The 26531-nt window shown below is 54.8% G+C and overlaps 12 protein-coding genes across 12 annotated transcripts; 3 read left to right on the forward strand and 9 right to left on the reverse strand.

Annotated features, from left to right (window-relative positions):
* Window positions 1–1037: 1037 nt before the first annotated feature.
* CC84DRAFT_1105053 (peroxisomal targeting signal receptor) lies at window positions 1038–3036 on the reverse strand (the record flags this gene model as incomplete). The annotated part of the gene is made up of 2 exons (XM_018175079.1): window positions 1038–2810; window positions 2866–3036. The coding sequence occupies 2 exons, from the start codon at window positions 3034–3036 to the stop codon at window positions 1038–1040; spliced, it is 1944 nt and encodes a 647-aa protein (XP_018029349.1).
* Window positions 3037–3322: 286 nt separating this feature from the next.
* On the reverse strand, window positions 3323–4744 carry CC84DRAFT_1169709 (RNA-binding domain-containing protein). The gene is made up of 3 exons (XM_018179732.1): window positions 4680–4744; window positions 4084–4623; window positions 3323–4029 (listed from the first exon to the last, which is right to left on the reverse strand). Coding segments are annotated over exons 1-3 (981 nt in total). The 5' UTR covers window positions 4682–4744; the 3' UTR covers window positions 3323–3590.
* A 3121-nt stretch (window positions 4745–7865) lies between these two features.
* On the reverse strand, window positions 7866–9728 carry CC84DRAFT_1105051 (uncharacterized protein; the record flags this gene model as incomplete). Its single annotated transcript, XM_018175078.1, has 1 exon — window positions 7866–9728. A coding segment is annotated over one exon (1863 nt), but the record flags the coding sequence as incomplete, so codon positions are not given.
* A 1153-nt stretch (window positions 9729–10881) lies between these two features.
* CC84DRAFT_1169711 (RNA-binding domain-containing protein) lies at window positions 10882–12151 on the reverse strand. The gene is made up of 4 exons (XM_018179733.1): window positions 12087–12151; window positions 11711–12038; window positions 11485–11624; window positions 10882–11357 (listed from the first exon to the last, which is right to left on the reverse strand). The coding sequence occupies exons 2-4, from the start codon at window positions 11860–11862 to the stop codon at window positions 11203–11205; spliced, it is 447 nt and encodes a 148-aa protein (XP_018029352.1). The 5' UTR covers window positions 11863–12038; window positions 12087–12151; the 3' UTR covers window positions 10882–11202.
* Window positions 12152–13372: 1221 nt separating this feature from the next.
* CC84DRAFT_413757 (uncharacterized protein) lies at window positions 13373–13790 on the reverse strand. Its single transcript, XM_018186109.1, has one exon. It carries the CDS (start codon window positions 13699–13701, stop codon window positions 13429–13431), a length of 273 nt encoding a protein of 90 aa, XP_018029353.1. The 5' UTR covers window positions 13702–13790; the 3' UTR covers window positions 13373–13428.
* CC84DRAFT_413607 (uncharacterized protein) lies at window positions 13745–14425 on the reverse strand. The gene has a single exon (XM_018186108.1). The coding sequence runs from the start codon at window positions 14255–14257 to the stop codon at window positions 13781–13783; it is 477 nt and encodes a 158-aa protein (XP_018029354.1). The 5' UTR covers window positions 14258–14425; the 3' UTR covers window positions 13745–13780.
* CC84DRAFT_1210451 (uncharacterized protein) lies at window positions 14218–16053 on the forward strand. Its single transcript, XM_018182290.1, has 3 exons — window positions 14218–14389; window positions 14446–14515; window positions 14571–16053. Exons 1-3 carry the CDS (start codon window positions 14288–14290, stop codon window positions 15962–15964), a joined length of 1566 nt encoding a protein of 521 aa, XP_018029355.1. The 5' UTR covers window positions 14218–14287; the 3' UTR covers window positions 15965–16053.
* Window positions 16054–16511: 458 nt separating this feature from the next.
* Window positions 16512–17549, forward strand: CC84DRAFT_1105103 (inorganic pyrophosphatase; the record flags this gene model as incomplete). The annotated part of the gene is made up of 4 exons (XM_018175081.1): window positions 16512–16694; window positions 16760–16879; window positions 16930–17357; window positions 17408–17549. 4 exons carry the CDS (start codon window positions 16512–16514, stop codon window positions 17547–17549), a joined length of 873 nt encoding a protein of 290 aa, XP_018029356.1.
* A 60-nt stretch (window positions 17550–17609) lies between these two features.
* On the reverse strand, window positions 17610–18278 carry CC84DRAFT_1131748 (uncharacterized protein). Its single transcript, XM_018175912.1, has 3 exons — window positions 18213–18278; window positions 17938–18165; window positions 17610–17885 (listed from the first exon to the last, which is right to left on the reverse strand). The coding sequence occupies exons 2-3, from the start codon at window positions 18116–18118 to the stop codon at window positions 17770–17772; spliced, it is 297 nt and encodes a 98-aa protein (XP_018029357.1). The 5' UTR covers window positions 18119–18165; window positions 18213–18278; the 3' UTR covers window positions 17610–17769.
* A 119-nt stretch (window positions 18279–18397) lies between these two features.
* Window positions 18398–19809, forward strand: CC84DRAFT_1191473 (Sec20-domain-containing protein; the record flags this gene model as incomplete). The annotated part of the gene is made up of 2 exons (XM_018181184.1): window positions 18398–18738; window positions 18795–19809. 2 exons carry the CDS (start codon window positions 18398–18400, stop codon window positions 19807–19809), a joined length of 1356 nt encoding a protein of 451 aa, XP_018029358.1.
* Window positions 19810–22950: 3141 nt separating this feature from the next.
* On the reverse strand, window positions 22951–25215 carry CC84DRAFT_1169715 (MFS general substrate transporter). Its single transcript, XM_018179734.1, has 4 exons — window positions 24598–25215; window positions 24426–24548; window positions 24194–24365; window positions 22951–24136 (listed from the first exon to the last, which is right to left on the reverse strand). Exons 1-4 carry the CDS (start codon window positions 24892–24894, stop codon window positions 23163–23165), a joined length of 1566 nt encoding a protein of 521 aa, XP_018029359.1. The 5' UTR covers window positions 24895–25215; the 3' UTR covers window positions 22951–23162.
* A 307-nt stretch (window positions 25216–25522) lies between these two features.
* Window positions 25523–26478, reverse strand: CC84DRAFT_1223291 (class I glutamine amidotransferase-like protein; the record flags this gene model as incomplete). Its single annotated transcript, XM_018183478.1, has 3 exons — window positions 25523–26049; window positions 26096–26360; window positions 26410–26478. 3 exons carry the CDS (start codon window positions 26476–26478, stop codon window positions 25523–25525), a joined length of 861 nt encoding a protein of 286 aa, XP_018029360.1.
* Window positions 26479–26531: the final 53 nt, after the last annotated feature.

Consider the following 26531-nt stretch of genomic DNA (forward strand, 5'->3'; position numbering starts at 1 on the left):
AGCATCGCCAGAGCCAGAGGAGCCCTCAGCTCGCAAAACACGCATCCTGCACCTCACCTACCGCACTTGTGCTTTCCACCTCCCGCTTGGATTGTGTCCTTTTCCTTTGCATTTCCGCAACCACGCAGCAGACAGGGGCACCAAACCGCGGGCCTCCACCATGTCCAGCAAAAGCGTCCCGCAGGGCCCTCATCTGCAGTCCAGACACACGATCCTACAAGCATGCCAGGCTCCACTCTCTCTCTCTTCCGTCGGCGATGCCCACTGCATGGCGATGCGACTTTCGGATTTTCAGATCGAGGCGTGTTTCAGTTTGCGCCGTCCCGTTGAGGTTTTCACGCATGAGATCGATATCCCGGGGTAGCCGTCTAATTGACGCACTGGATGGTGTACGTCTTCATTTGCCCACTGTCAACCCGGCACCCGAGTCTGCCCTATCTAGACTAGAAAACCCACTCCGTCGTCTACGACACATTTACCGTCTTCGTCTCCGCCGCAGCTCTCATCTCGTTTCACTTCACCGGGACATCTCACCTGGGTCTAGAATAACTAAGCAACACAACACACCGACAACCGTTCCCTTTCAAGCCCATCTCATTCCGCTCTGCATGCAGTGCAGCACGATGCTAATCTCAGTGTAAATAACCGAAGCTCTGGCCTGTGTGATCCAGGCTACCTAAACGCCGCCGTGAAGTTTCCAGATGCAATTCCCACCCATTTCCACCGTCCGCGTGCCAAAGCAACAGCTATCCCCAACGTCTTCATCATGCTCTGCATCCCACGGCTCGTTGTGAGGATGGAGCCTGACGCGCTTCTCGAGGAGCCAGTCGTCATAGCCGAGGGCGCGGACGGGAGTGGGAGGAGGTTCAGCTTGGCGACATGTGGAGGCTGAGCGAGGTGAGGTATTCGCGCCCTCCCACAGCGCCGCGGCAGCGACCCACTCGGCGAAGCCATCGCGCTGCTCCAGAACCCTCTCAATGTCCCCACTCGCCTCGCCTTCCTTCGCCTGCCCCCCCTCAGCGACATCCACAGCAACCTCAAAACTCAAACTCGCCGCGAAACCGCTCCACGTCGACCCCGGGCCCCACCAAATCCGCCAGATCCCGCCTCCCCATCTGCCCAAACACCCTCCGCAGCGTATCGTACAAGTTCGTACTCTGGTTCTGATGAATCATGTTATCCAGATCCCTCTCGCTGACCCCCTCCCCGACAACCTCCCTCGCGCGCTCCTTGCCTTCTTTCTCAACGACCTTGTGCATGGCGAGCGCCCCGAGGAGGTGCTGCGCGGCTTCGGTGTAGCACCCGATGTTGATGCAGGACACGCCGAGGTTGTAGCGCGCGCGGACGAAGTTGGGGCGCAGCGCGAGGGCGCGCGAGTAGGCGTCGATGGCTTCTTCGCTGCGGCCGCTGTTGGCCAGGGTCGCGCCGAGCCGGTTCCAAAGGAGGTGCAGCTGCGAGGAGGAATTGGACACGCCGGACTCGGTGGACGCGAGAGCCGCGCCGAAGCAGTCGACTGCCTTGTCGTATTCTTCCACCCCATAGAAGAGCACGCCGAGTCCGACCTGCACGTCGGGATCCATTTGCTCGCCCGTGGGCGACAGCTGGGCCGCCGCGATGAAGAGGTTGGTGACTTTCTCGTGTAGGAGGTGGCGGTCTGTGAAGCCCATCTCGGCGTCCGAAGACAGGGGCTCATTGATGAGCGTGGGGTACTTTGTCGCGAGCCAGCGCTCGAGCGTGCGGTACGCGGTGCTCTCGTAGCCCTCGTTTGTGTAGCTGACGGCGAGCCCCATGAGGGCTTCCAAATTGCTGGGGTCGAGCTTGAGCGCCATCTCGAGCGCGCGGATGGCGGGCGTTTCCTTCTCGTTCTGCGCCTGCGACTCCCCCAGCTTGACCCACGCGGCGATGTGCTGGCTGTCTTTCTGGACTGCGGCTTCGAAGGCGAGCGCCGCGAGAGACAGATTGCCGCCCTCCTCCATGATCTTGATGCCCTCCTCGAACGGATTCGTAATGTCCTTGAACAAATTGTTCTGCTCGAAGAGATAATCTCCCATGGGCGGGTCGCCCACGGAATGCGTGTTCAGCCCGTCGAAGCCCTCCCACTGGTCGAGGTCGCCCATGTGCATGCCATCCGCAAAGTTGTCCTCGTTGGCCAGTTGCCTAGCGTGTTCAGTCTCAGCCTTGATGCCGGCCCAGATGGACTCGAAGTCGCCAAAGTCGGCGGCGTCGTGCTTGTCTGCGTTTACTGACCTGTCCATTTGATTGAGCTCCGCCTCGATGCGCGCGTTGGCTTCCTTGTCCAGCGCGTCCTGGTCCACCTGCTCCAGCTCGGCAAACTGCTTCTCCCAGTCTTGGTCGTCGAGCTCCACCATGCGGCCCTTGCCCTTGCCCTCCTGCTGGGGTTGTTGCTGCTGGAAGTTCTGCGCGCCGTAGTTGCCCTGCATCATGCCCATGCCGCCCATGCCCATTCCCATGCCCATGCCTATGCCCATGCCGCCACTATACATGGGCCGCTGGTATCCCCCCATCATCGACGACGGCGACTGCACGCCCGGACTCGCCGTCCGCGCATTTGGATTCATCTGCTGGAACTTTGCGAACTCGGCGGGGCTGAAGCCCGCGGGTCTCTCGAGCATCGCGGGCCCCATCACCTCGGGCGCCGCCATGCCAGGATCGAATTCGGCCGCCCACGCAGGCGACCCCGTGTGCTGCGCGCGCTCGAGCTCGCGCCGCATCTGCTCCATGGCGAAGGGCGTCGCGGGGCCGGGGCCCTGGGGCAGCTGTGCGTTCTGCTGCATGAACTCGTTCATCATCTGCGCAGCACTTGTTAGCTGTCATCCAGGGCGCCATTGCCTGTCTTCAACGTACACCGTCCGAGCCGCCGCCCATCTGCTGGCTGCGCATGCCCTCCTGCAGGCCGCCCGGCCCCCGCCCGACCAGGCGGTCTCGTTGTAACGACTTGTCATCCTGGACGTGCTTGGTGAACTGGCTGAGCGGGTTGCCCGCCGTCGAGCACTCTGCGCCGCCGAGGAAGGACATGGCTGGTCTGCGGTCCGCGACGGGGTGGCTACGTGGCAAGCGTGGCACGGGGGCGAGGCTGTTGCTGTTGCTGTTGCTGTTGCTGGTGTGCAAGGTGAGCAGTCTACCGCCCGCGGGGTGCAAGTGCGTTGCGGCTGCGGCTGTTGGCGGTGCGTCGATTGCGGAGTGTTGACGGGTCTCTGTTGGGGTGGGGCGCCCGCAGCCGAAATCGCCGAGGTACTTTGATTTCCAACCTCGCAGTGGCGAGCATGGGGAAGACACATCCCGAAGCAGGCAAAAAGTGAAACTGAGGTCAGCTATTAAATTTTGTTTCGCCGCAGCACCCATTCCGCCCTATCATGTACAGAAAGAGAGGGGAATCAAACGCCGGGACACTCCTCTAGTTATGGTACATGCCGTCCTGCCAGCCCTATCAACACAGTAGAAAACGACAAGATGGAAACATGCTCATGTGCTCTCACGTCGTCGTCTTTTAAATGCCCCCGACGCTTTTGACCAATCCGCCCCTCTCGTTTATCAAAACAATGCTTGCAACGCGCCACTCGATGCCGCCCTTACTTCCTCTCGCCGTCGCGCTGGTTGTTGCTGCCTGATTTGCTGAAGTCGACACGCAGCTGTCTGCCGTAGATGATCTTCTCCTGGAGCACCTCCTTGGCGCGGGTGGCGCTGGCCGTGTCGATGAAGTCGGCGTGGGCGAAGCCTCTCGGCTGGCCCGTCCTGCGGTCAATGGCAACGCGGACGTCCATGACGTTGCGGATGTCGCGGAAGAGGTCGTTGAGGTCCTTGTCCGACATCTCAAACGACATGTTGCCGATGAAGAGCGTCTTGGACGGCGGGTTGGGCACGATGTCCCCGGTCGATGTGCGCGTCCGCGAGTTCTCCTTGGGCGAGTGGTACTGGACGACGAGGTTGCGGCCCTCGAATACCTGCATGTCGAGGTTCTCGCACGCGGCTCCGGCAGCCGCCTCGTCCTTGAACTCAACGTAACCGAAACTACATCATCAAGTCAGGGCGGCGATCGTGAATCAAATGACATGCACGACTTACCCTCTGCTGAGCCCCCTGTTATCGTAGATGAGCCTGACGTTCTCAATCTCACCAAACCGGCTGAAGACGCGCTTCAGCTGGTCTGCGGTGACCTCGTAGTACAGGTTGCCGACGTAGACGACCTTGTTAGGAACCATATTCCGCTCGCGCGCAACACGGGGCTTTTCCCTTGGAGGTCCACGGCCGGATCTGGGCTCGGCGGCTTGCTTCAAGGCATCGGCGCCGACAGTGTTCTCAGCATCGGTGGGCGGGGCCTGTGCCTCTTCCTGCGCGGGGGTGAGGTCCTGCTCTACGGGAGCCTCTGCTGCGGTTTGCGCGAAGCCCTCCTCTGCCTCGACCTTCTTGGCCTCAGCATCTGTCGTCGCAACCTTGTGCGGGTCCTCGCTGAGGAATCTCTTCTGGAAAGCAGACACGGTCCATTGCTGCTTCTTGGCGCGGAACGCGGTGGGTGTGAGGGAGGAGAAGGAGCGCGGCGTGACGAAGACGGCCGACGAGGGCGTCGAGGCGATCGCGCGAGCAGCTGTGCGGCGGAGGAGAAACCTGTACAGGCGCATTAGCACCTCATGGCGAAGAGACACCAGGACAGTGCAACTTACATGATGGCGAGTAAAGGGCAGAGAAAAGGATAGAATAGAAGCGTAGATGGGAGCTTCGATGTCGAAGGGGTTCCTCCCAAATTTTCTGGATACAGGGCGCGACCAAGCGCCACGCTAAGCCCTATGGTCACGGGCTCGGAGTGCTTGCGAGCGACCCCCTGGCACTCGTTGTATCATTGATTTGGTCATTTCCTCAGCTTTGGCATTTGTTCTCTCTTTCGAATGTCTACCATAGGTAACTCTCACTCACCTCTGCTCCAATCGTAGACTCATAATATCGCAACTTTCAGTGTAACTCCGCCCTTTCCACGAGACCTGCAGACTGTTCATCCGTGCCCATTTCCCAGCAAAAGCATTCGCCACGTCAATTCCATCCGATTCCTCGAACAGGCACTCATCTTCGCTGTCAAGCAGACCTCACTTCCCAGCATAGAAGCCTCTCGCTTCCCCTATATTTCTGATCCTCACACTCCCACTTGTGCCTCTACACACTAAAAGATAATGGATGCAGCACTCATGTCTTTTTATTCGTCTAAAACCCAAAATCAGCAAGATGATATGTCTGCTTTGACCTGGAGACGGTCCAAGGCTCTCATCAACTCGATACCGTGGCCACCTCTTGAGGGACGTGGAATATCGCGACCACGAACCTAAACCAGTACTACCTATGTGGCAGAGGAGCATATGTCATATTTCTTCGGACGAAAACTGTATAGACATGGAAGCATGCTGCTTCGTCTGCGACCACCTCTACAGAGTTCAAAAATCATTTCTTCCGCTGGGCTTCAAAGACGGCATAAAAAAATGCTTTGGGTGACTTGCTCTCTGTCTAAAACAATGGACAAGGAGAGGCATGTGCTTCATGTTTTAGTTGGAGCACAAGACCCTTTTCCAAGATCTATGCTTCTATCCCCTCACTAAAGCGTTTGGATGACGTCCAAATTTTCTGCTCCTAGCTTCCGCTAAAGCCACGATACGTACAAAGTATGTCGCTGTGGACGGTAACTCTTCCACAAGCTCATTTCCCTATCTAGCTTTGACATGAATCACCGAATCTTACGACGCATGTGCTCGCGCACCCTGGGTCTTTTGCAATAACCGTGCTCGGCTGAGAAAGGCGTAACTGATCCATATGTCCTTAGTGCTCTGAAACACCGAGAGATTGGTCATAACAGCTGTATGTGTTCTACCTGATAATTTTTTAGGGAAGTCTGCGCTCCCATCCTTCTTTAAATCCAGGTCAAGACCAAACATGATGTCATGGGTCAAGGGTTTGCAAACACACGCGTTCTTTCTTAAACGAAAAGAGATTGCAATCAGAGATCATTTTCTTTGACCCGGGGTACCCCAAAAGGCAGCGGCAGCCTTGATCCTTAGTGTTGCTACCAGGAATCTGGGGGAACAGCCAAAATGTCCGGCCGTGTGTTCTTCCAAAATCCCGCATAATACGTCTCATGCTGTGGAAGCAACCGAACCAAATTGGACGCTTTCTTATCGTGTGCAGCGCGGAACGACAAGCCAGAAAGAATTATTCTTATGCTCCTCTTCGCTGCCCCGCTGGAAGGAACGCGTCACATCACTAATGTGTGTGGGAGCCTACAAACATGCCCAAAAAAGTAATGGTGTCACCTTTGGGTAGGATCTGAAAACCCACTCGAAGCATTCCTGAAAACGATTGCAAGCTTGCATATGTCTTCTCGGTGCGAAAACACAAAGCGTACTGTTCAATCAACCATGTTGTGCGCCGCGGTGCAGGAAGAAGTATCTATGACACCCGTCCACTGAAAGACCCATATCTAAGCTCTATGTGGCTTATGAGGCCTGCTCGGTGGGCCATTAAAAAGTGGGCGATCTCTGTTTATTGTGCGAGATCGCACCTAAACCACCAAGCCCGAGCATAGATGCTATGCGGAGGAAAGGAGCAGCATACTAACCTTTGCCTCTTTCCTTAGTCTGAGAAAGACAAACGCAACGATAGATGTGCGTACCAGAACACAGATATGTGCGCTGCGCGTTTATGTTGTTTCAGAGGTATACGACCAGGAACTTAAAATAACCATTTTCCAAACATAAAGTTGAGGTATCGATGCCGTTCGTGTAGGAGGAACTCAAATGCAGAACAAGGACTGTTATTACGAATGCGTGAGTATTAGCCGCTCATCCTCTCACGAAAGAAAAAGGTGTCCAAAGAGGCTATGAGAGGGACCTCCTCGTTTCTAGTCCAAAGCCGAGCCAACGTGATGGCCTTTAGCCCGGCAGAGTTACAAAACTCATCAAGCATCTCTGATGCTCCGTTGGGGATGCTTGTCACGCCACATAATGCGTCCCAGCAAGAAGAAAACGAAGAAACGACATGAAACATGAGCGGGACACTCGCCTCTCCCTTTTGGAGGACCTTCCCTAATGCGAGCTCAACTTCATGCATGTCTTCTCGGGTGGGACAGACCTGAAACGCGCAGCTCAAAGCCACCATGTTGTGTGCCTGGATTGATTGTCACGTATACCCTTCTGCATCATTTCTCCCTTTCATACCAAAAGCTCGAGACGACACGTCTATGAGCGGGAGGTCGGCTGCTCCGCTGCGAAGGAGCTTCCAGCTTGGGCCCTGTTGTGGATGATGGCCTTTCGTTTGACACACCGAATCTGTATTAGCATACCCGAATGTTGCTGCGCGGGTGCTTGCCATACATCATCTACCCTCCGCGTCATCTCCGCGAAGACGAAAATCCACAGGCATTGCATTCATGAGCGGAACGTTCGTCCCTTCTCTCAAGGATCTTCTCAAAGTCGGCTTGGAAAAGAACGATGGTCTTTCTGGTGGGATGACTACAAGAGAAGAGCCCGGCTTGCCATGTTGCTACGTGTATACTTTCCATGCACCTCCTGCTCTCCGCCTAATCTCTCTGAAAGAAAAGCCAACATCAATACCTCCATGACTCTCCTCTCTTTTCCCCAAACCCTTCCCAAAGTCGCGTTCAAGTAAGTGACTCGACGGAACGGCGTCCGGGAGAGACACGAAATGCAGGATGTATCCGGTACCAGATGAGGTAAGATGATGATACATTCTGATGCCTGGATTATCGAAAAAGGGGAGACAGTATACGCTCGCTATCGCCATGCAAGAAACAGCCCAAAGGCAGGCAGACAGGCAGACAACTCACGCCATCACACTCGACGGTCCCATGTTCACAGCTCATCCTTCTCCTCCACACCCCCCTTCCCCCAAGCCATCGCGACCCCCACCACGCCATCAACTTTCTCCCCCAAATGCGCCCGCCCGAACTTCAAGTGTCGCGCAGCCCACCCCTGCAGGCTCCTTGCTGCGTCCATCTCCTGCTCCATCCCCTCCTCAGCCACCAGCACCGCCTGTCCCAAACTCGGGTCATAGAACGGACTCTTCGGATCCGTCGAGTTCATGCTGAACGGACTGACCGGCGGCACACAAAGCGTATCTGGAGCGGGCAAATCGCCAGACTGGAAGTACGTCTTCACAGCCGCGACGGTGCACGCGGTGGGCACAGACAATGCGCAGTGCCCCTGGGCATCCTGCACAAGGAGCTCACTCCCCGGGAAACGCTTAGACATCGCTCGCGCGCTGCGCAGCGGTGTGACGGGGTCTGCGGTATTTGAGATGAAGAGGACAGGGTGCGCTGTCTTACCATGGAAGTTGTCGTCGCGACCGAACGTGTACAGCGGCGTGATAGGCCAGGCTGCACACTTCATGCGGAGCATTGCCCAGATGCCGGCTGCGGCGGGAGATATGCTCTCGAGGAGCTGCCAGTAGGCCTCCATGCCTGAGATGTCGAGGTCGGTAATGGGAACGCCGTCGCCGCAGAGAATGGCGTCTTGTGCGGTGTCGTAGTTGAGGGGCAGGGTTTTGGAGCCGTTTACGGCGGGACAGGTGTAGATGTGGGCATCGCGGAGGGCGTTGCCGATGGATTCGAGGACGGGGCCGGTTCTCTGCTCGATGGCGAGGAGGATATAGGCGATACCAGGGAATGTGAGGGTTGGCGAGTAGAGGCTTGCGAAGATAACGGCTTTCAAGTCGCTATATGTGAAAATCTCAGGGCCTTGAGCAGTATGAATGCCAAGGGGGTGGTGGTAGAGAGACTTGATAATGCGCTGGGTGCGCTGCTCTATGTCTTCAATACTGGCGGTGGGGGAAGCAAGGGGGCAGCCTTCGGGCCCCACACTGGCACAGAAGGTGTAAAACGACTTCATGTCCTTCTCAGTGTCGTAAAGGCTTCCTTGAGCCAGGCCACTGTTGTAATCGACAACATTGACAACACCATCTAGCACCAATCGCCCAACACGATCTGGGAACATTGCGGCGAATGTGCTGCCCAGGTAAGTGCCGTAGCTGAACCCAACGTAAGTCAGGTTGACCTCGCCGTGCTTGTAGACTGTCAGGTTGCTAGCACTGTTCGAAGCTTTCCTCGCGAGCAAGTTCGACTTGTCAACAACCCACTTGGCGTGTCTTTCAGCGATCTCGAGCATATCGCGAGCAACAGAAGCAGTCGTGATATACTGCTTGATGTCTGGTTCACCGCTTGCCTCCGAGTGCTCTTTGCACGCGGCGCCAAAAGCGTGGGTCATACCCCAGTGACGCCCCAAAGCAGCGTCTGAACTTCCTAAAATGCCTTCTGTAGTCTCACGAAGCTTCCATGACCAGGCAGAAGGGTTGTCGGGCATGCACGAGGCGACTGGCTGCGTGAAGCCAATTCCGCGAGGATCAAAGCCTAGGATATCGTAATATTTGCCTTTCGACTTGTTACCGGACGACGGTGCTACAACGGTGCGCAGCTGGTATGCTTCCATGAGAGCAAGCGCAATCCCAGAGCCTCCGGGCCCGCCTGGGTTAATGAGTATTGGGCCTGCATAACGTGGGTCGTCGACAGGAACTTCTGCTGGAAGTTTGGCGATTGCGATGCTGGCTGATGCGTTTGGGTGCGTGCCATTGAACCAGTCCAAAGGCACCTTGAGCTTCGCGCATTGAAACTCATCAAAGCAGGGATGAAACTGGAAATCTTCCGTCGCATGGATCTGGTTCAGAGTCAGTCACAGCGTGGTGTCGCAGCGGTTGTGCTAGATGCCAGGGCTAGAAGGCGGGATGCTCCTAAACACCAAAACATAATTGTGCGACGTGCGGTGTAGTTGCCTCCCACGTGCTCAATGCCACAGCGCCATTGACCAAGGGCGGGGCCGCATTCAACGGTGAGGTATTATATGTAGCGTGACGGCTAGACTAGTCGAATACACCAACACGCTCCCCTGGGGTTGCGTCGAATTCTTGACGTGGAAAGGCCGATACCGGTATCTAGGCCGAAGGGAACGCAGACCCGCTTACCGCATCCCAATTGAAGTTTTCCCACTGTGGACTGACCACGTCGCTTCCTTGTGTTGAGCAATTCTGCAGGACAGTGACTTTGACAAGAGGAAATTGGTGAAAGATCAGCGCTGTGGCTGCAGCAGCGGTCAAGAGTAGCCATCGCGTTCGTCTCCGCACGCGAGGGTCCTGCCCTCGATCGACTTCAGCACCATGCCAGGTCTTCATTGTTGATGAAATGAAGGTAGGGGTGTAGAGGATGCGGGGTTGGAGGGCAATTGACGAGGTCTGAGGTTTCGCAAGGCGCCCCAACCGACGATCATGTCAAGGCAGCAACGAACGTGTGTACATGTGGCGGTGCAACGCGAATTCCTTGCGATTGGCTCTCTCGCCATCCTACGACATACATACTGACTTCAAGGGACACGCAGGCCCGAGCCGTGAATGAAAAATCTGTCTCTAGTTGCGTGTCGTGAGGGAACTCGCAGCCTGGTCCCCGCACACGAACGCTGCACTGATCTGGACCTCACGGGTTGGGCGCGCCTCATGTGCGCCCGTCACACTGCTGCATGCTGGCGAAAAGAATCACTGGCGTTTGCCGTGCTGCTGCGTCCTGCAGCAGACAGCTCTGCGTATGGACAAGGTGCCAGATTACGTCTAGGTCGGCGATAGATTGGGGCTGCTGCAGACCCATGTGGGGCAAGCAACCGAGCCCTACCTGGACTTCGTGCCAGACTGATCCAGCAGCTTGGCGATCATCCCTCTAGAGAAGACGGGAGGTTTTGAGGTGCTCGGGATGGGACGCCATATTTTAGTGACAAATTGGAGAGGAACTAGCAGTTGGCATTCGAAGGAGCGGACCCGTAACTAAGATCAACTCTGGAAAGCAGGTACACGATAACAGCACGCTCTGATGGGGTATCATCGTCTCATCAGTTACCAACCCAAATCGCACTCTTCAATCCATCCTGCCCCGAGACAAGCAAAGAATCGTAGAAGCTCATTGGGTCACCACCAGTGCCCACCATTAAAGGATAATAGAGTTCAAGCCAGACGTCTAGAAGAAGACAACCACCATTTTTTTCATCGCACGTAAAGTCAAAGTCGTCGATCCAGCATAACACCGAGGGGAAAAGATGTCCAGCCGATTCGATGTTGGCATGGCCGGGAGGAGGGGCATGTCGCAGGCGTCAAGCTCTACCACTGCTGGCCACCGCCACCGTTCTGGCCTCCCTCCTGACCGCCGCCGTAGCCACCCTGACCACCTTGGCCGCCACCGTAGCCGCCACGGGGTTGGTAGCCTCCACCTCCGCCACCCTGTCCCCAGGAAGCGCCGCCGCCGCCGCCGTAGCCTGTGATGAATGTTAGTTGTGCTGTTCTAGACATAGACATGGTTCCTGAAGCCTACCGCCACGCCCGCCGCCGTAGCCTGCTAGGGTCAGACAGGAACCATGTCACGTTAGAGATGCAGTCACTTACCACCGCCACCTCCGTAGCTACCGCCGCCGCCGCCGTACCCACCACCACCACGGCCGCCGCCGTAGCCGCCGCGTCCACCACCACCGCCGCCGCCAGAGCGGTCGGAAGCCTTGTCTACGCGGATGGTGCGGCCATCGAATCTGCTCTAGTCAATAGGTGTACAGAGGAAAAGAACGATGACACCAGCCGACGATATCATCGGAACTTGGAACGGAATTGCACTTACTCGACGTTGTTCATGTTCTGCATGGCGTTGTCGGCCTCAGACTCCTGGGAGAAGCGCACAAAGCCGAATCCACGGCTGCGGCCGGTATCACGGTCCTTGACAACGACCTGGACAGAGTCAGTTCCGTGCCAGTGAAAATTTCCGATTTTCATGACTGGAGGTTCGCATGTCGCAAAAGCTGATGAGGCGTTGCAAAGGAGGAAGTGGCTCAGTTGAAGGAGGAAAGTGCGAGTCGTGGTCGGATCAGTCACTCACAGCTTCTTCGACCTGGCCGAACTCCTCAAACTTCTGGCGGAGAGTGCCATCGTCGGTGTGCCAGGCAAGGCCACTGGGGTCGGTTAGTGTCGGTCGTTGATGTTTGTGATGTAATACTTACCCAATGAAGAGTTTTGTCGACATGGTGTAGATGTAGCGAACACTGAACGGTCTCAATTGACGAACTCGCAACAGAACAACGGTAGGATACAGAGCCTCTCATGACATGACTGGTAGATGGAAATCCGCGATGGCAGAGAGAAGGTGGGCAGAGGCCATGGTGGCCGGATGAGCACAGGGAAGGAGCAGTGACGGAACGAACATTTGACCTGAAGGCTACTGGAGAGAGAGCGAACCGCACAATCGAGCGCTGTCCGTGGGAGGTTCCTAGGAGGGAGAGAGTGAGACAATAGGCCGTGAGCGACTGGAGGGAGAGAACTGTGAAGGTCGAAAGGCGAGGAGGTCGAGAGCTGCGGGGCAGCAAAGGATGCGAGAAAATACCCCTCCGACAAAGAGCGCTAGCTGTATCGATCTCTCACGCAATCGTTGGGTCGCAGGGAACCGGCAGGTGGAGGACTGGAGCCGGGGCGAGTGAGAAGCACCGAGCAGCCTTCTGGCGTACGCGACCCAATTGCAGGCCGGCCTAATCAGCACGGAGGGGTTATCTCCTTAGCAAGAGCGTGCGACGGTGGCCTTTTGGAGAGCGACGGATTGCAGCGCGAGGCCCGCGCAGGCTGTAGGTAGGCCTGGCAGACACATGTCTGATGTGCCACACAGGCTGGCTGTCGACGACGGCCCACGTCTATCCCGTGATGCTGGGGCAATGCAGGCGCTGCGTTAGTTCCCACGGCCCCAGCCCAATGGCGTGCCGCATGGAAGTGTCTGCCGCTGGCCTGGTGCAGGTAGTCCAGGCCAAATTCTTTGATAGGCTCGTCTGAGGTCTTGGAGACGGCCTTCACTCCACGCGCGGGGGCGCTCATTGGGCCGGCGCAGGCGCGACGCAGCGGGCGAGCAGCGCACATGCAGCAACGGAGGCGTTCGCAAGCGAAACTATCAATGCAAAAGGAATGCCGCACCAGTTGGCAGCCACAGGGACGCCTTGGGAGGAGGTGCCTACCACTGCCTACCGCGGGCGAGTCGAACCGTCACCAGATGGCTCGTGCGGCGCGTGGGGAGGAATGCAAGTCCCCATGGTTGCACGATAGCATCTCAACGACGATGTGGCCTCGCAACGACCACGGCCGGCAGCGAAGACGGGCACACGATGCGCGCGGTGAAGCTGTGGCCGACAGTGGGCACATGGCAGTGCGACTACGCATGTCAACCGGTGTTCGGCGCCCCTCCGTGTAGCAGAGCCGTTGCTCTCTGAAGGAGGCTGCAAAGTGCGGTACCACCAATCAGCCTTCGCCGTACGCCAACCACCATGGGCCCGATCAGTGACCGGCTGGACACGTTGGGCAGTCTTAGAAAACAATGTGTGACTTCTTGCTATGTCGAATGATCGAATCTGACGTGGTATTATCTACCAACTTCAGCTGACCGAGATGCTCCAGCCTTCCACGGTCGTCACTGCCTGCCGCGATGGGCTGTCCTTGCTTCCTTTCCAAAGCCGTGTCAACTACAGCTGACCCTGCCGGAGGGGAACTTATTACACATGCGTCTGGACATCCCGCTTCTCCGATGCAACATTGGCACTCGAGCGTTGCACAGCACCACATTTGTCCGCATACGAGCATCTCTTAAAGTTTTTTTGAACAACAGTGCTTCCGGGCATCTCCCGCTCGCGATGCCGTACCACCTCGACTAGAGCAAGACTCAGCACACAGTCGTAGAGCTGTACCGGGCCCTCGAGATCCCTACGGTGGCCGGATACGCTCTGTCAGCCGCTCGTCCTGCACTGTTTAGAGTCTTGACATGGATATCCACAAGTGGCTGAGCGAGACAGTGCTTCCGCAACAACCTCCGAGTCCGCCTGGACAAGGAGAAGTGCATCATGTTATCTGCTCGGAAGGACCTGAACGCGTTCCGAACAAGAAGTGCAGACGAAAATCGAGTAGTTCGGACAGCTCGTTGCTCAAGGCCCCGCCGCAGCGCAAGAAGGGGCCACCTCCGGGACGAGTACCCTCTATCGAGGAAGACGCCGACGAAGCCTGCCACACTGATGCATCCCAACCCACAAAACGCTCCGAAAGCAGCGTATCGAGCGAGCCTTACAGACGCAAACCCCGTCGTAAGACACGCCCCGACCGGTACGAACCCTTGTCGAAAGATGCAAAAGAGCGGGGACTGCATGCTCAGAAGCGCGACAAGGGCGAATCAAATATGGAAAGGCGCAAATCTCGATGTAAGAAGGAGGCCAGCAAGTCGGGCAATGGCATAGTGCACAGTTTCCAAGCCAAGAACGTCCCCCGGGGTCGACTGACTGTGAGAACTATCCCCGTGGCTGAGGATTGTTGGTGGTGTGTTAATCAATCGATTAGTTGAAACCGCGAGAGAAACTAGGATTGTTCAATAAGGGCAGGGTGTCGTCGCCAGTCAAAGGGCGTGGCTGTAAGCCACCCTTCGTAGCGACCCCGCAATCAAGTTCATATCTGACCTGATATAGTACCCGACTTGGTTTTCTCAGAGATGAAGTTTCTACAGAAGTACAAAGACAACGCAGAAGTCGAGCAACCACCAGAGTCACCTAGGAAGAAACGAAAGAAAGACCAAGCACATGGGAAAGAAGACGATATATCTGCTTACTTCACATCCGTGCGACCAGCGCTAGCGAGGCAAGACCCGAATGTCCAAATCAAGAGACCTTCGCACCGAAAGCTGCGGGATGTCAACTGCTCCCCGCAGCAGCCGTCACCAATCGTAGACCAAGCCATCCCGACGGTCGAATTGGCAGACCAGACGTCATATTTGGGAATTGGTGTGAGAGGCTCACGCCATGAAATTGGAAGTTACATCTCCTTGTCAGAGTCTGTCCGGGTACCAAGCTTGCCTCCAGCACATGGTCCTCTGGAAGCTGCTAAGAGCAGTGGTCAGCTGGACTCACTGCATAATGGCAGAACAGGCAACACTATCACTGGTGAAGTGCTGCACTCGCCCCCGATTCCTCCAATCACAACCAGACATTTGGTGGGTGATATATGTGGGCGTTTCCAGGTTTCGTCCATGCCACCGACGAATGAACGCCTGTCTCGTTCGCATTCCCTCCCTCAGCACACTTCGTCACCACGCCGCATCAATCTGGCAGATCGGGCAGCAGGACGTCGAACACCGGAACATGTTGCTTCACAATCCTCTATGCCACCTGTCTTAGCGACGTACAATGGCCATCGATGTCATCTTCAAAGTCATAACATTCCCGAGCCGCGAGGCCATGACCAACGTGTACAGCCTCCAGACCCTACGATGCATCGCGACGTTATTTTAGACCGTGAAACAGAGCCGGCCGCACATGATGAACTTGGCCAGCACACTTCTCCCAGTCTTGGGCGAATATTACAAGACTGCAACACAGCGTTTCACGAGAAGCGCGCAGCGGAAGCACTGCAGCCCAAAGAACAAGAACCGTATCCACATGGACCGGTACAGAGTAACATAAAACTGACTACCAAGTCTTATTTAAATGCTCGAAGATTACCAAGCGTGCGATTTGCAGGGTTGGAGGAAGTCTACTATCCCTCAGTGCCGACAGTATCCGGACCTGAAATGTCCAAGCATCAAGACGAAGAACTGTACGGATATACGGACCAGATATTTGACGAAGAAGATTCACCATCGCCGCAGCACATGCAAGAGGAGTACCTTGACGAGGAAGCATTCGATTATGCCGAGCAGGGCTGGGATGATGAGGCCGAGTTGGTAGACGATGACGTCGAGCTTGATCTACCTGTAGCCGAAGCATATTTACACTCGTTGGACAACAACACCATCATGGAAAGGACACACAGTCGAACTGATGCTGTTCCCAAGCCTGGCTTTTGGCGCCCTCATAAACTGTATTGAATGAAACATGCTTGCCTGTCTTCGAGATTGTCCACAACCTATTCCGCGAGCAAGGAGAGATGATACCACTAGCCAAAGCGACATGAAATAAGAAACGACTTCAGAGACAGGCTCCATTGTACGTTGACCTCGGCGATCCGTGCGCGGCATCCGCGATGCACGTGACCGTGCGAGCTTCGGCTTCGACTTCCAACCTTTGCCCTCGGCATCGCATCATTCTCCGCATTGTAATGGTAGCCGCACGCGTGCCTAGTCCCTTTCTAGTGTTGTATTATTATCCATTGCCTGCATGAGCCGTTTCCCTTTCCCTGCGCGGCTCACGCTCTCTTTGGGCCAGACTCGTGCTACTGTCCCTCGCCTGAGATTTTCCCCGTCTACGTCGCCCAGGCCTGCATGTGCGGCCACGGCGCTCTCTTTCGTCAGTGTGGCTAATCATCAGCGCCCCTCCGCTCCTGCCAGCCCCACCACGCCCGCTACCGTCAACAAAACCCACTCTCGAACGCAGCAGCTGGCAGGACACCTCCACCCCACCCGCAATACACACACAATGGCTCCCACGTACACTGCCCGCAGGATTGGCGCCGCCAACACCCTCGAGCACCGCATCTTCATCGAGAAGGATGGCGTGCCCGTCTCGCCCTTCCACGACATTCCTCTGTATGCCAACGAGCAGCAGACGGTCCTGAACATGGTCGTCGAGGTGCCGCGCTGGACCAATGCAAAGATGGAGGTGCGTTGCCGCCCCTCACCACCAGGCTACCCCGCCCCCGACTTCTTGACTGACGCGCCACGCAGATCTCCAAGGAGGAGACGCTCAACCCCATCAAGCAGGACATCAAGAAGGGGAAGCTCCGCTACGTCCGCAACTGCTTCCCGCACAAGGGCTACCTCTGGAACTACGGTGCCTTCCCCCAGGTACGACTGCACACTCCCCGATATCGGTGTACGCACTGACAGCCACGCAGACATGGGAGGACCCCAATGCCATCCACCCGGAGACCAAGGCCAAGGGTGACAACGACCCGCTGGACGTGTGCGAAATTGGTGAGCTTGTCAACAAGCCCGGAGAGGTCATCCAGGTCAAGGTCCTCGGTGTCATGGCTCTGCTCGACGAGGAGGAGACCGACTGGAAGATCATCGTCATCAACGTCAACGACCCGCTTGCCCCTAAGCTCAACGACGTCGAGGATGTCGAGCGCCACCTTCCTGGCCTCCTGAGGGCTACGAACGAGTGGTTCCGCATCTACAAGATCCCCGATGGCAAGCCCGAAAACCAGTTCGCCTTCTCCGGCGAGTGCAAGAACAAGAAGTACGCCATGGACATTGTCCGTGAGTGCGCTGAGGCTTGGGAACGTCTCATCACCGGCAAGACTGCCCCGGGTGACGTTTCTCTGTATGTTTGGCCTTCTATTATTCTAGGAAAAGCCACTGACAAAAATACAGCACCAATACCACCGTCCAGCACTCGCAAGCCCGTACCGACCCCAGCTCGATCAACATCCCGCAGGGTGAGAACCAGAGCCCCGCTCCGATCGACCCCAGCATCGACAAGTGGTTTTTCATCAGCGGTGCGCCTTCTGCGTAGACACACACAGCACGGTAGGAACAGTGGGATACGTCCGTGTTCGGTCTAGACAAAAGTTGTGTGGCACATGTTGATTGATGCCTACATAAAACCTCAAAGGGTCTTTAGATCCATTCACGAATGAACAGTCACTCGTCCTCTGAATGCCATGACTCCGTGCAATGCAAGTGCATATCCAAATACAGTATCTGTACACCGACGCTCGTCTAGCGTCATCACCTTAATTGCCCGTCAACTCCTCCTTGCGGGCTAGCAACCGCGAATGTCGGTCGACCTCCTCCATGACCTCTGGTATCCGCATCTTATCGAGCTCAAGCTTGAGTTCCTTTCCGTCTTCTGTAGTGTTGTTAGATTTAGCGAAAGCAATTGCTATTCGATTTGCACGTACTGAACTTGACGTCGAGTGTTGCCGGCTCTGTGCTTGTTCGGGGCAGCATCTTCGTCTCCACCTTCATGCCATCGGCGCGCGCGTTCGGAGGGATGAGCGAGAGGAAGATCCGCGCTGGCTTTGCGCGCGGGGAGAAGGGGTTGAACCTGACGCGGACGTCTGTGAGGAAGCGGGTGATCATGTCGGCTGGTGGGCGACACTGAGCGAATTGTGGAGTCTTAGGAGCGTCTGATGAAAATTAGCAAGCATCCATCGCGAATCCTGAGTAGACCAACCGAGCAGCAGCCACAATGCGATGGAACGATCCAGCTCTCTCTCTCCACAGTTGTCCCCGATTCGCATCATGAGAATCTGGCTCGCTGGCCCGTGCACATGGCGGAACAAAAAGGCGCCGACAGGCCCTAAGAAGGCGCGGCGCGTCATTGCCCGTTGCTTCCACCCTGGCCGCACGCAACCCACCATGCCCCCGCTGCCCCCGACCACGCAGACCCTAACCACGCGCCTCACTACCCTGTCCGATTCGAACAAGGCCGTTCAGCAGCTTATCCAGCGGCTCGCCAAACTCGATTTCCAACCCGGGAGCCAACCACTCAGCGCCGAAGAGGGGGACATTCGGTTGGAACTCAGTGCTGAGATCCATGAGAGCTTGAAGGGGGTCGAAGAGGACCTTGAACTTCTCAGGCAGGAAGTTGAAGACTTTGTGGGAACGGGAAGTTCTGGCAGGAGGAGAGACAGTGTCAGGGACGGAGAGCGAAGCAGACTTGCTGTGCTACTCGCGAGGTTGACGGAGGACCTGAGATCGTGAGTCTCATTCCAGTCGCAATGAAGTGGATCCTCTGCTAACACGGTCTGCGAAGCTCTCGTGCACAGTACCGCAAGGCGCAATTGACCGCCAAACACAACGCCGACCGCGCCAAGCTCAAAGAACGCGAACTCCTCTTCTCGAACCTCCAATCCGGCACCGGCTCGTCGACTCCCTCCTCCACCCACCGTCGGCGCGGCAACGGCCTCAACGAATCCGAAATTGTCACGCAAGCCTCCTCGGACGTGACGGCCGCCCTCAGACGCACCCACCAGTTGATGCAAAGCGAGCTCTCGCGCTCCCGCTTCGCCCAAGAAACACTCGAACAGTCCACCGCCGCCCTCGCAGACCTTGGCGAGAAGTACTCCGACCTCAACACCCTCCTCGCCAACAGCAAAACCCTCGTCACAACCCTCCTCAAGAGCCAGAAGAGTGATACCTGGTATCTCGAAACCACCTTCTACATCCTCATCACAACCGTCATCTGGCTCGTCTTCCGACGGTGGTTGTACGGCCCCATATCGTGGTTCATACTATTGCCTCTGAAGATCCTCTTCCGCATCGTCTTCGCGGTTATTCCCGTTTCAGCAGCGACGTCCAGTGTCTCGGCGAACCCCTCAACGAGCCTTATCGTCAAGCCTAGTGCAACAGGCGGTATTCCCCCGCGCCAACCCGGACAGAACTACGTGCGCGTCGGCGGCGGCGGACGCGGCTACGCAGGCAATCCGCCCGACCCGAGTCCCCCTTCTTCCCTCTCACACTCCGTAGGCAAGATGGCAGAACAATCACAAAAACAGCAGGGTGCCCAGGACGTCCCCGACCACCCACAGCTCCGCAAGCACAACAACCCCGCCCTAGAAGAGGAAGACGAAGGCCCTGTGGTGAGAGGCGACGGCACGGTATTGCCTGCGCGCGGCGAGGACAAGCCTAGGAATCCGAAGAAGAAGATGTGGGAGGAGAGTGTGGAAAATAAAGCGTTTGAGGAGAGGCAGAAGGAAGCGGAGAGGGAGATTTTGGGGAGTCAGGATGAGGCTGAGAAGGAGGGCGAGAGGAAGAGGGATGAGTTGTAGATAGCCAAGTTGGGATGGAGAGGGGTAATGAAGTCATGATTCTTACGATTCGCGAGAGCCCTGGAGTGGAAGTGTGAAAGGGAGTGTGAAGTCGTCTGATATTAGTTCTGACAACGAGTGTGTATATAACCAGCCCTTGTAGATGTTGAGAGACACGCTTCTTGCTTGCTTGCTCTGCAGTTGGGACTAAAACAAGAGAATGGAATTGTCCATGGGGCGGAGGAGAGAGGGAACTAAAATCTGCAAGGAGATTGGGCCAGGGGGCCTGGAGTGGGGGAAGGGCGCCAATATATTCGAAGAACACGGCCCATGGCTGGGTGTCTGGGAAGGAACTCGAAACCAGTCTATATTTGCCCTATGAGGTGGACAGTGAAGAGGGGACTACAACATCTGACGAAGACGTTCCATGGACGGGACGACAAGTTCGCGATGAAATGCACCGTGTGTGCGTGGGATTGGAGCAACCGCAGAGCAGAGCCATAGAGCTGATGCTGGGACTAAGATCGATATCACATAGGCTGGTGGGGTGGGTGGTTGTGGAAGGAGAGAGATGGAAGGTGGTCACGTCATCAGTATGGGCTGGGGAGGAGAATACAGCAGCGTTCAGGAAATAACACGGGACGGGGAGAAAATGGGTACTAAAACATCAGAGGAGAACACTCCATGGGCCGGAACGAGAAGCTAACGGACACTTGTTCAATGTTTGCCTGGAGTCGAACCCAAGAAGGCTATTGTCGCTGGTGCTGGGACTAGAAAGCACACTGTGTAACATCCATGGGGTGGAGATGGGGAGAGGACTAAAAGACATCAGGCTATGAGTGATGGCGTGGAGAGAGAAATGGGGACTAGAATCCTGCAAGAGTCTTATGCATAGGCTGGGCTTGTGGAATGAAACAACCGCCCTGAATTGAGACTTGGGCTGGGCCTGTGAGCGGTGTCGAAGATCACTCAGACATAGGATAAATGGTGTCTGTGGGATTTAAACGCGGGCAAAAAGGCCGAATGGAGCCCGGTATTTGTGCACGGGGACGAAAATCGCACAAGGCGTGTGGAGTGATTGGAATCTTTCATGAAATCGGGCCATGGAATGGGCTTGGGGAAGCCAAAATTGCAGGAAGTTCGGATGATGTGCTGGACTTGTGAGCAGGGTCAAAAATGTGATCGAAAGTGGAAGAATGGTGTCTGTGGGGTTTGATTGGGAACAAAAAGAAAGAGGGACGGGATAACGGGGGTGCTGTTTGGGACTAAAACACACCCACGTTCGAGCTCGTGGACTGGTGTCTGTGAGCGGTCTTGACAATGTCACATTCATCGGAACTATGGCGTCTGTGGAGGCTGGGCGCGAAAAGGAGAATGTGTCTGGGTTTAGGGGACTAAATGGGAGATCACCGAGCAGCATGGGTCTGCGCCCGAAGAGAAAGGGCCACGCGCTGGGGATTAACGATGTCAGGAAAATCGCTCTATGGGCTCGGTAGTCGCATGAGGTTTCGGAAATTACGCCAACATTCTGGGTATGGTGTCCGTGAGATTCCTTGCGCAACACAACACAGAGACGAGATGATGATGGGGCTTAGCTGTGGGATGAAAATGCGATGCCTTCCTGGAATGTGGTCTGAGCACTAAATCAGCCTTGTCGTAGAGGAACGGACTGGGCCTCTGGGGGTGACTGGAAGTGTTATCCAGAAGAATTCATGGGGCTTGAGTGGCGTGTGAAGGAAAAGAAGCTAGAATAATGGACACGATGCCGGTGCTGCAGTCTGATATCTAGACTCGCCTGACTACGTGGGCTCTGAGGATGAAAACGGATACCGCATACAGCGCATGGCGTGGGAGGAGCATTGGGCCCCAACCAAGTATTGAATATAGCCCTACGATCGAGCGGGGCTGGGGACTTCAAAACTAATCGCAGCATTGAAAAGGTCTTTGGGGGAGTAAAGAAGGAACATTTTGCGAATTATGAGCTGGGTATTCAGGGAAGGGACCAATATCTTTTCTTCTTCTGCCTCATAGGCTAGGGAATAGACAAGGAATAGACGAGGGGCATGATTATGGGTGTGGCACTCAAAGTTGATCAAAAGCGGGTAATGGGGGTGGAGCTAATCACGGGATTGAAAGCATACTTCACCCAGCATATAAGCTCCTTGAAAGCAAAATACACCTGGAATATGCAATGGAAGGAAAGATGACTAAAATCCTTTTCGACATCGGCCGATGTACTGGAGACTGCGATCTCGGAAAGAACACTCATTTGGTATGTTTCGGTTGATGTCCTGTCCAAAGTTGGTCTGTGGATTGCAATGTTACAAGTCCACATTGCGTTCTCCTCCATGGTTATGCCCTGGATTTGGGGAGTGTAATTAAATTCTGGTGAAAGCCCATGACGCGTTGAAGATTGGGGCCTCGATAATACAACTTGTTCTGCGCATGCTGCATTAATATACTGTCTAAATTGGTGGAGACCCAAGCTCATGGAGAGGGAGCCGGCGCTAGCGACATGCAATTGAAAGCCAGACGCCATGGGTCTTGGGCTTCAGCTTTGGACACGGCGGACCCGGGGGCCAAGGGGGGTGGTGCTGGGAGAACAAACCACGTCGGTTGTGGCGAAAGGTATGGACATGGGCACTGCGCTCTCAGATGAACACACAGAAGGTATAGTGGGAGTGGTGCTGGGCTGAGGACTTAAGAATCAACTAAGAGCCGATTTAATGGAGCACTGTGTGTCTGGAGTCTAGACTCTCAAGAACAGCAACATAATAGGCATATATGTGGGACTTCACTATGTGCTGGGCGTCGGAAGCGGAAGTTCGCCGAAATGATATGTCTGAGATCCTCAAAGGGGTTTAGATGGCTTCACATGGGTCGTTTGTTCGCTCGCCAACATCAGCAAGACCGGCGGCGTATGGCGCTGGAGACCAAATATTAGAACAACTTCTTGGTATGTCTGCTGTCTGCTCGCCAGAAAGAAATAAAAACAGGAAGCACCTCATGGTCCCAGTCGGTGTATCACTAGATAATTATGAGATTACCGTGTGCTTAAAAGCTTACATGGACGTAGAAAATGCTGCTGTTTTGCTAGAGTCGGCAATGCAATGGCGAAAGTCCTATGTCGGCTGTCGAGCGCTCCCAACACCCTGACTTTATTGACGCTGTTCTTGGGACTGAACACACTTGGTTCAATAGTTTCCATGATTTTTTTGCTGCTTGTTTCAAAAATGAACCAGGCAGAACAATGGAAGAGGATATGGCGCGCAAAAACACAATGTGTGTGCTACTGTGTAAGACTACAACATGGGCCGAGCGAGTGGGTTGCGGTTCATTCTGTGTCCTTACTTTTGTATGAAATGGTGTATCTCTCATTGCCCAATTTTAGTAGAACGCTTCTTCTCTTCACCCTTCAACCTCCATCTCATCCCATTCTTCATGATCCAGAATACGACACTTATCAATCCAGCATACACTAATCCGAGCAACGTAAACGCCCATCCCGGATTCATTGCATGACACATAGGAATGATCGCCGCACAGCCGGCTGCGCTCATTAAGCAGCGCACGAAGTTGATGGCCACCGTCGCGGTAGCCGCTTGATTCCGGTGAAGGTCTATGAGCAGGGTGTTTGTCTGGTTGAACGCTGTGGACGTTCCGAAGCCCATGAAGAACAAAGCAATCTCCGGTCCCGCGATGTGCGTCTTGTACTTCACTGTCCAGCCGAAAGCTATCAAAGATAGAGTCCCTATCAAATGACCAGGAGCGCCGACTTGGAGTCGGACTTTCTCGATGGGAAAGTTCCGAATGTCTTGTTGCTTGCCCTTCGTTATAGGCATGTCGTTCAGCGCTGCATGGCGTCTGAAGTTCCAATCTACGACGTGCCCCATGGTCAGTGACGAGACCAGGCAGCCTGTACCGATTGAGATGTAACACAGGCCGATCTTGAGCTCGTCCAGGCCATAAGCTTCCTTGAAAAGGTCCGGAAGTGCGGCTGAAACCACCATCATACCCGTGAAGAAGAACCCGTTGTATAAAAGAAGGATGCATGATTCCTTTTCACCAAGTATGCGAAGGGTCATGAGTGGGTTCGGGAACGTAAACTTTCTTTTCCCGGGTGGCGATGCTCCCATCTCGTCGGTCATACATTCCTGTCGTTGTCTGCGCTCTTGTAGATAGCTGAAGACGGATCGGTTGATACCAGTAGGAGGAATAGAACCATTGCCCACAACGGCTCGACATGTTTCTGGAAAGAAGAAGGTGAATATAACGAGCAGAACCCCAGCAAAGATAGCTAGGAACCAGAAGATACTCCTCCACCCTAGATACTGCGCGAGTATGCCTCCTATGACGGCGTGACATGTCAGAAAGACTACATATTCATCCTGAGGAGAAGACGTACCGATAGTGGGACCAAAGGCTGGACCAAAGAGAATACCCGCTGTTGCGTAGCCCATATATGTACCGCGCTCTGCCGATGTCGAGATATCAGCCACTACAGCGATCGATAATGCTATGGCAGCACTGCAACCAAAAGCCTGCACGCATCGTAATAAGAGTAGCGCGATATAGTTCTGTAAGAAGCAAAGAATCAGCAACATACTTTAAAGAAGATCGGGCAAGGTAGGCAGTACAGTCTGAAGGGCTAAGCCAATGTTTGCGGCAATGAATATCACGAAACATATTATAAATGACAGCCTGCGGCCACTCGCATCGGACATGCCAGCGATAAGGGCGGGAGCAATGGCTTGGGCGATCTATGCTCATTAATTCCTGCGTACTCTTAGTAACGAGTCGAATGCTGACCATATAAGTCGTGATGGCAATGTTCGTCTTGGTCGGCGTGACGTGCAGTTCGTCAGAAAGAACATTCAACACAGGGTAGAACAACGTGGCCCCAAATGGAGATATTAAAGCCGACACGCTCACAAGGAAGATTATCCATATCTTCATACGAGGAGTGAATATCGAGTAAGGCGGCCCCGAAACTGTTCTTTGAAGTGTGACCTCCTCAGTACCTTTCTCGACATCTTGAGTGAGCGTGTTTATCTTCTGTTCTTCCTTTTTGGGATCGTCCATCGAGACTTTTGCTGGTGTCCCCATTCTTGACTGTTGCGCTCATGAACGAGCGCGAGGCGAACCGAGCACGCGACACGCGTTGAGGGAAGCCATCCTTATCACAGTGACGGATTCTGTTCTAGTGACCAAAGTTAGTCCGAAAAAGTCATGGTGTCGTGGATCATTCCGCATTGCCGATATATCCGTGTGTTCTGTGTGGGTAACGCTCTCCGCAAAGTTGCAAACGCTACCGCACCGGGATGTGGGAACCGGAAAAGCGGGAGTTGTTATACAGTGTGGAAGAGCTTTCTAGCAGCAGTTCAAACAAGGCGACTTGAATCAATACGAGATAATGCAAAGAGAACGGAGTAGCACTCTTCTCAAGATATGACATTATTATTTCCGAACCCTTGTGGATGGCGCATTACCGGTATCGCACGTCTTTTATCGTACGTCACCATGCCGGAAAAGGAAGCGTCACCTGCAACAATCACACCGCATCGATTTAAACGCGGATACATGACATGCTAGATGATTGTCATGTTCCTGGCGATGTCACCTGCTTAAGGGAAACAGGGTGTTGATTTGATCTGCCGATCCACGGGCATTAATCGAAGCTATCGGAGTATTTCTATTGCATGTGCTCCGGCGCAACTCCGACTTCAGTCCCACGTCACGGCGCTTTATCGTCGTCTCCATGGAAGAACCTCAGAACCGCCTTCGCCACTAGAAGCCCGTCGTGCTGCCATTCCGCCCTCTCTGCTGCTTTTTCAGCAACGTTGCTCTCCACCGCGCCGCTCTGCACCCGCATCTCGAGCTGTCTTTTGACCATCTTGTCATCGAATTCCATATGGCCTTGGGTGGTGAACAGCCTCGTGGGAATATATACTCCTTGCACGCCAGTGTGATCCGATGTGCCCCAGACGTGCACTTCGGTGCTCGGATCTAGCAGATCGGTTTTGGAAGCTGATGGTGGATCCACCACCAGATCGATATGCATCTGATGCAAATGGATGTGCTTTTCTGATGAGTCAAGTCTGAACAGCCAGCGTCCGACGTCGCTGAGTTCAATGTGAGTATGCGCAAGTTCCCATTTGCCATTTTCTTCCGGTTCGACTGTGGATCCTAGGGCGCGGCATAGTATTTGATGGCCAAAACAGATTCCAGTAAACTTAATGTCCGGTCGATGTACCCACAGGTCTGGCAATGTTAGATTTTCGACTTTCCCCAGAATCGAATTACATACGCTTGATCAGATTAAGAAGCTTCAACACCCACGCCTCATCGCTATGAGCATCATATACACTTCCTGTGATCAGAATGGCATGGATGTCATCGGTGATTTCCGGAGGCTCCGGTATCCTCCCGCCTCGTGGCTCGACTGCGTAGTGTATGATTGTCTCAATAGCAAGTTTTGGGTCATGCTGCTCCCCTGCTTCTACCAATAGATCGTTCAACACTTCACCAAACGACCCTTTTTCTTCCTGAGTATCAGGATGCGGATCATCCGTCTGTAATGGCTTCAGCGACCATTCCTCCCTCCAAAATTGCTCATCTTACCTCTAGTACGAGCATACGAACTTTGTCGGGGTGCTCAGACGCAATGATACGTGCCTCTGGTGGTGCCATCTTTGCTGCAAATGACGAAAATCCGGCTTGAAAAGAGTTGGGCTCGCTATCTT

Source organism: Paraphaeosphaeria sporulosa (genome assembly GCF_001642045.1).
Source record: "Paraphaeosphaeria sporulosa strain AP3s5-JAC2a unplaced genomic scaffold CC84scaffold_16, whole genome shotgun sequence".
Lineage (NCBI taxonomy): Eukaryota > Fungi > Ascomycota > Dothideomycetes > Pleosporales > Didymosphaeriaceae > Paraphaeosphaeria > Paraphaeosphaeria sporulosa.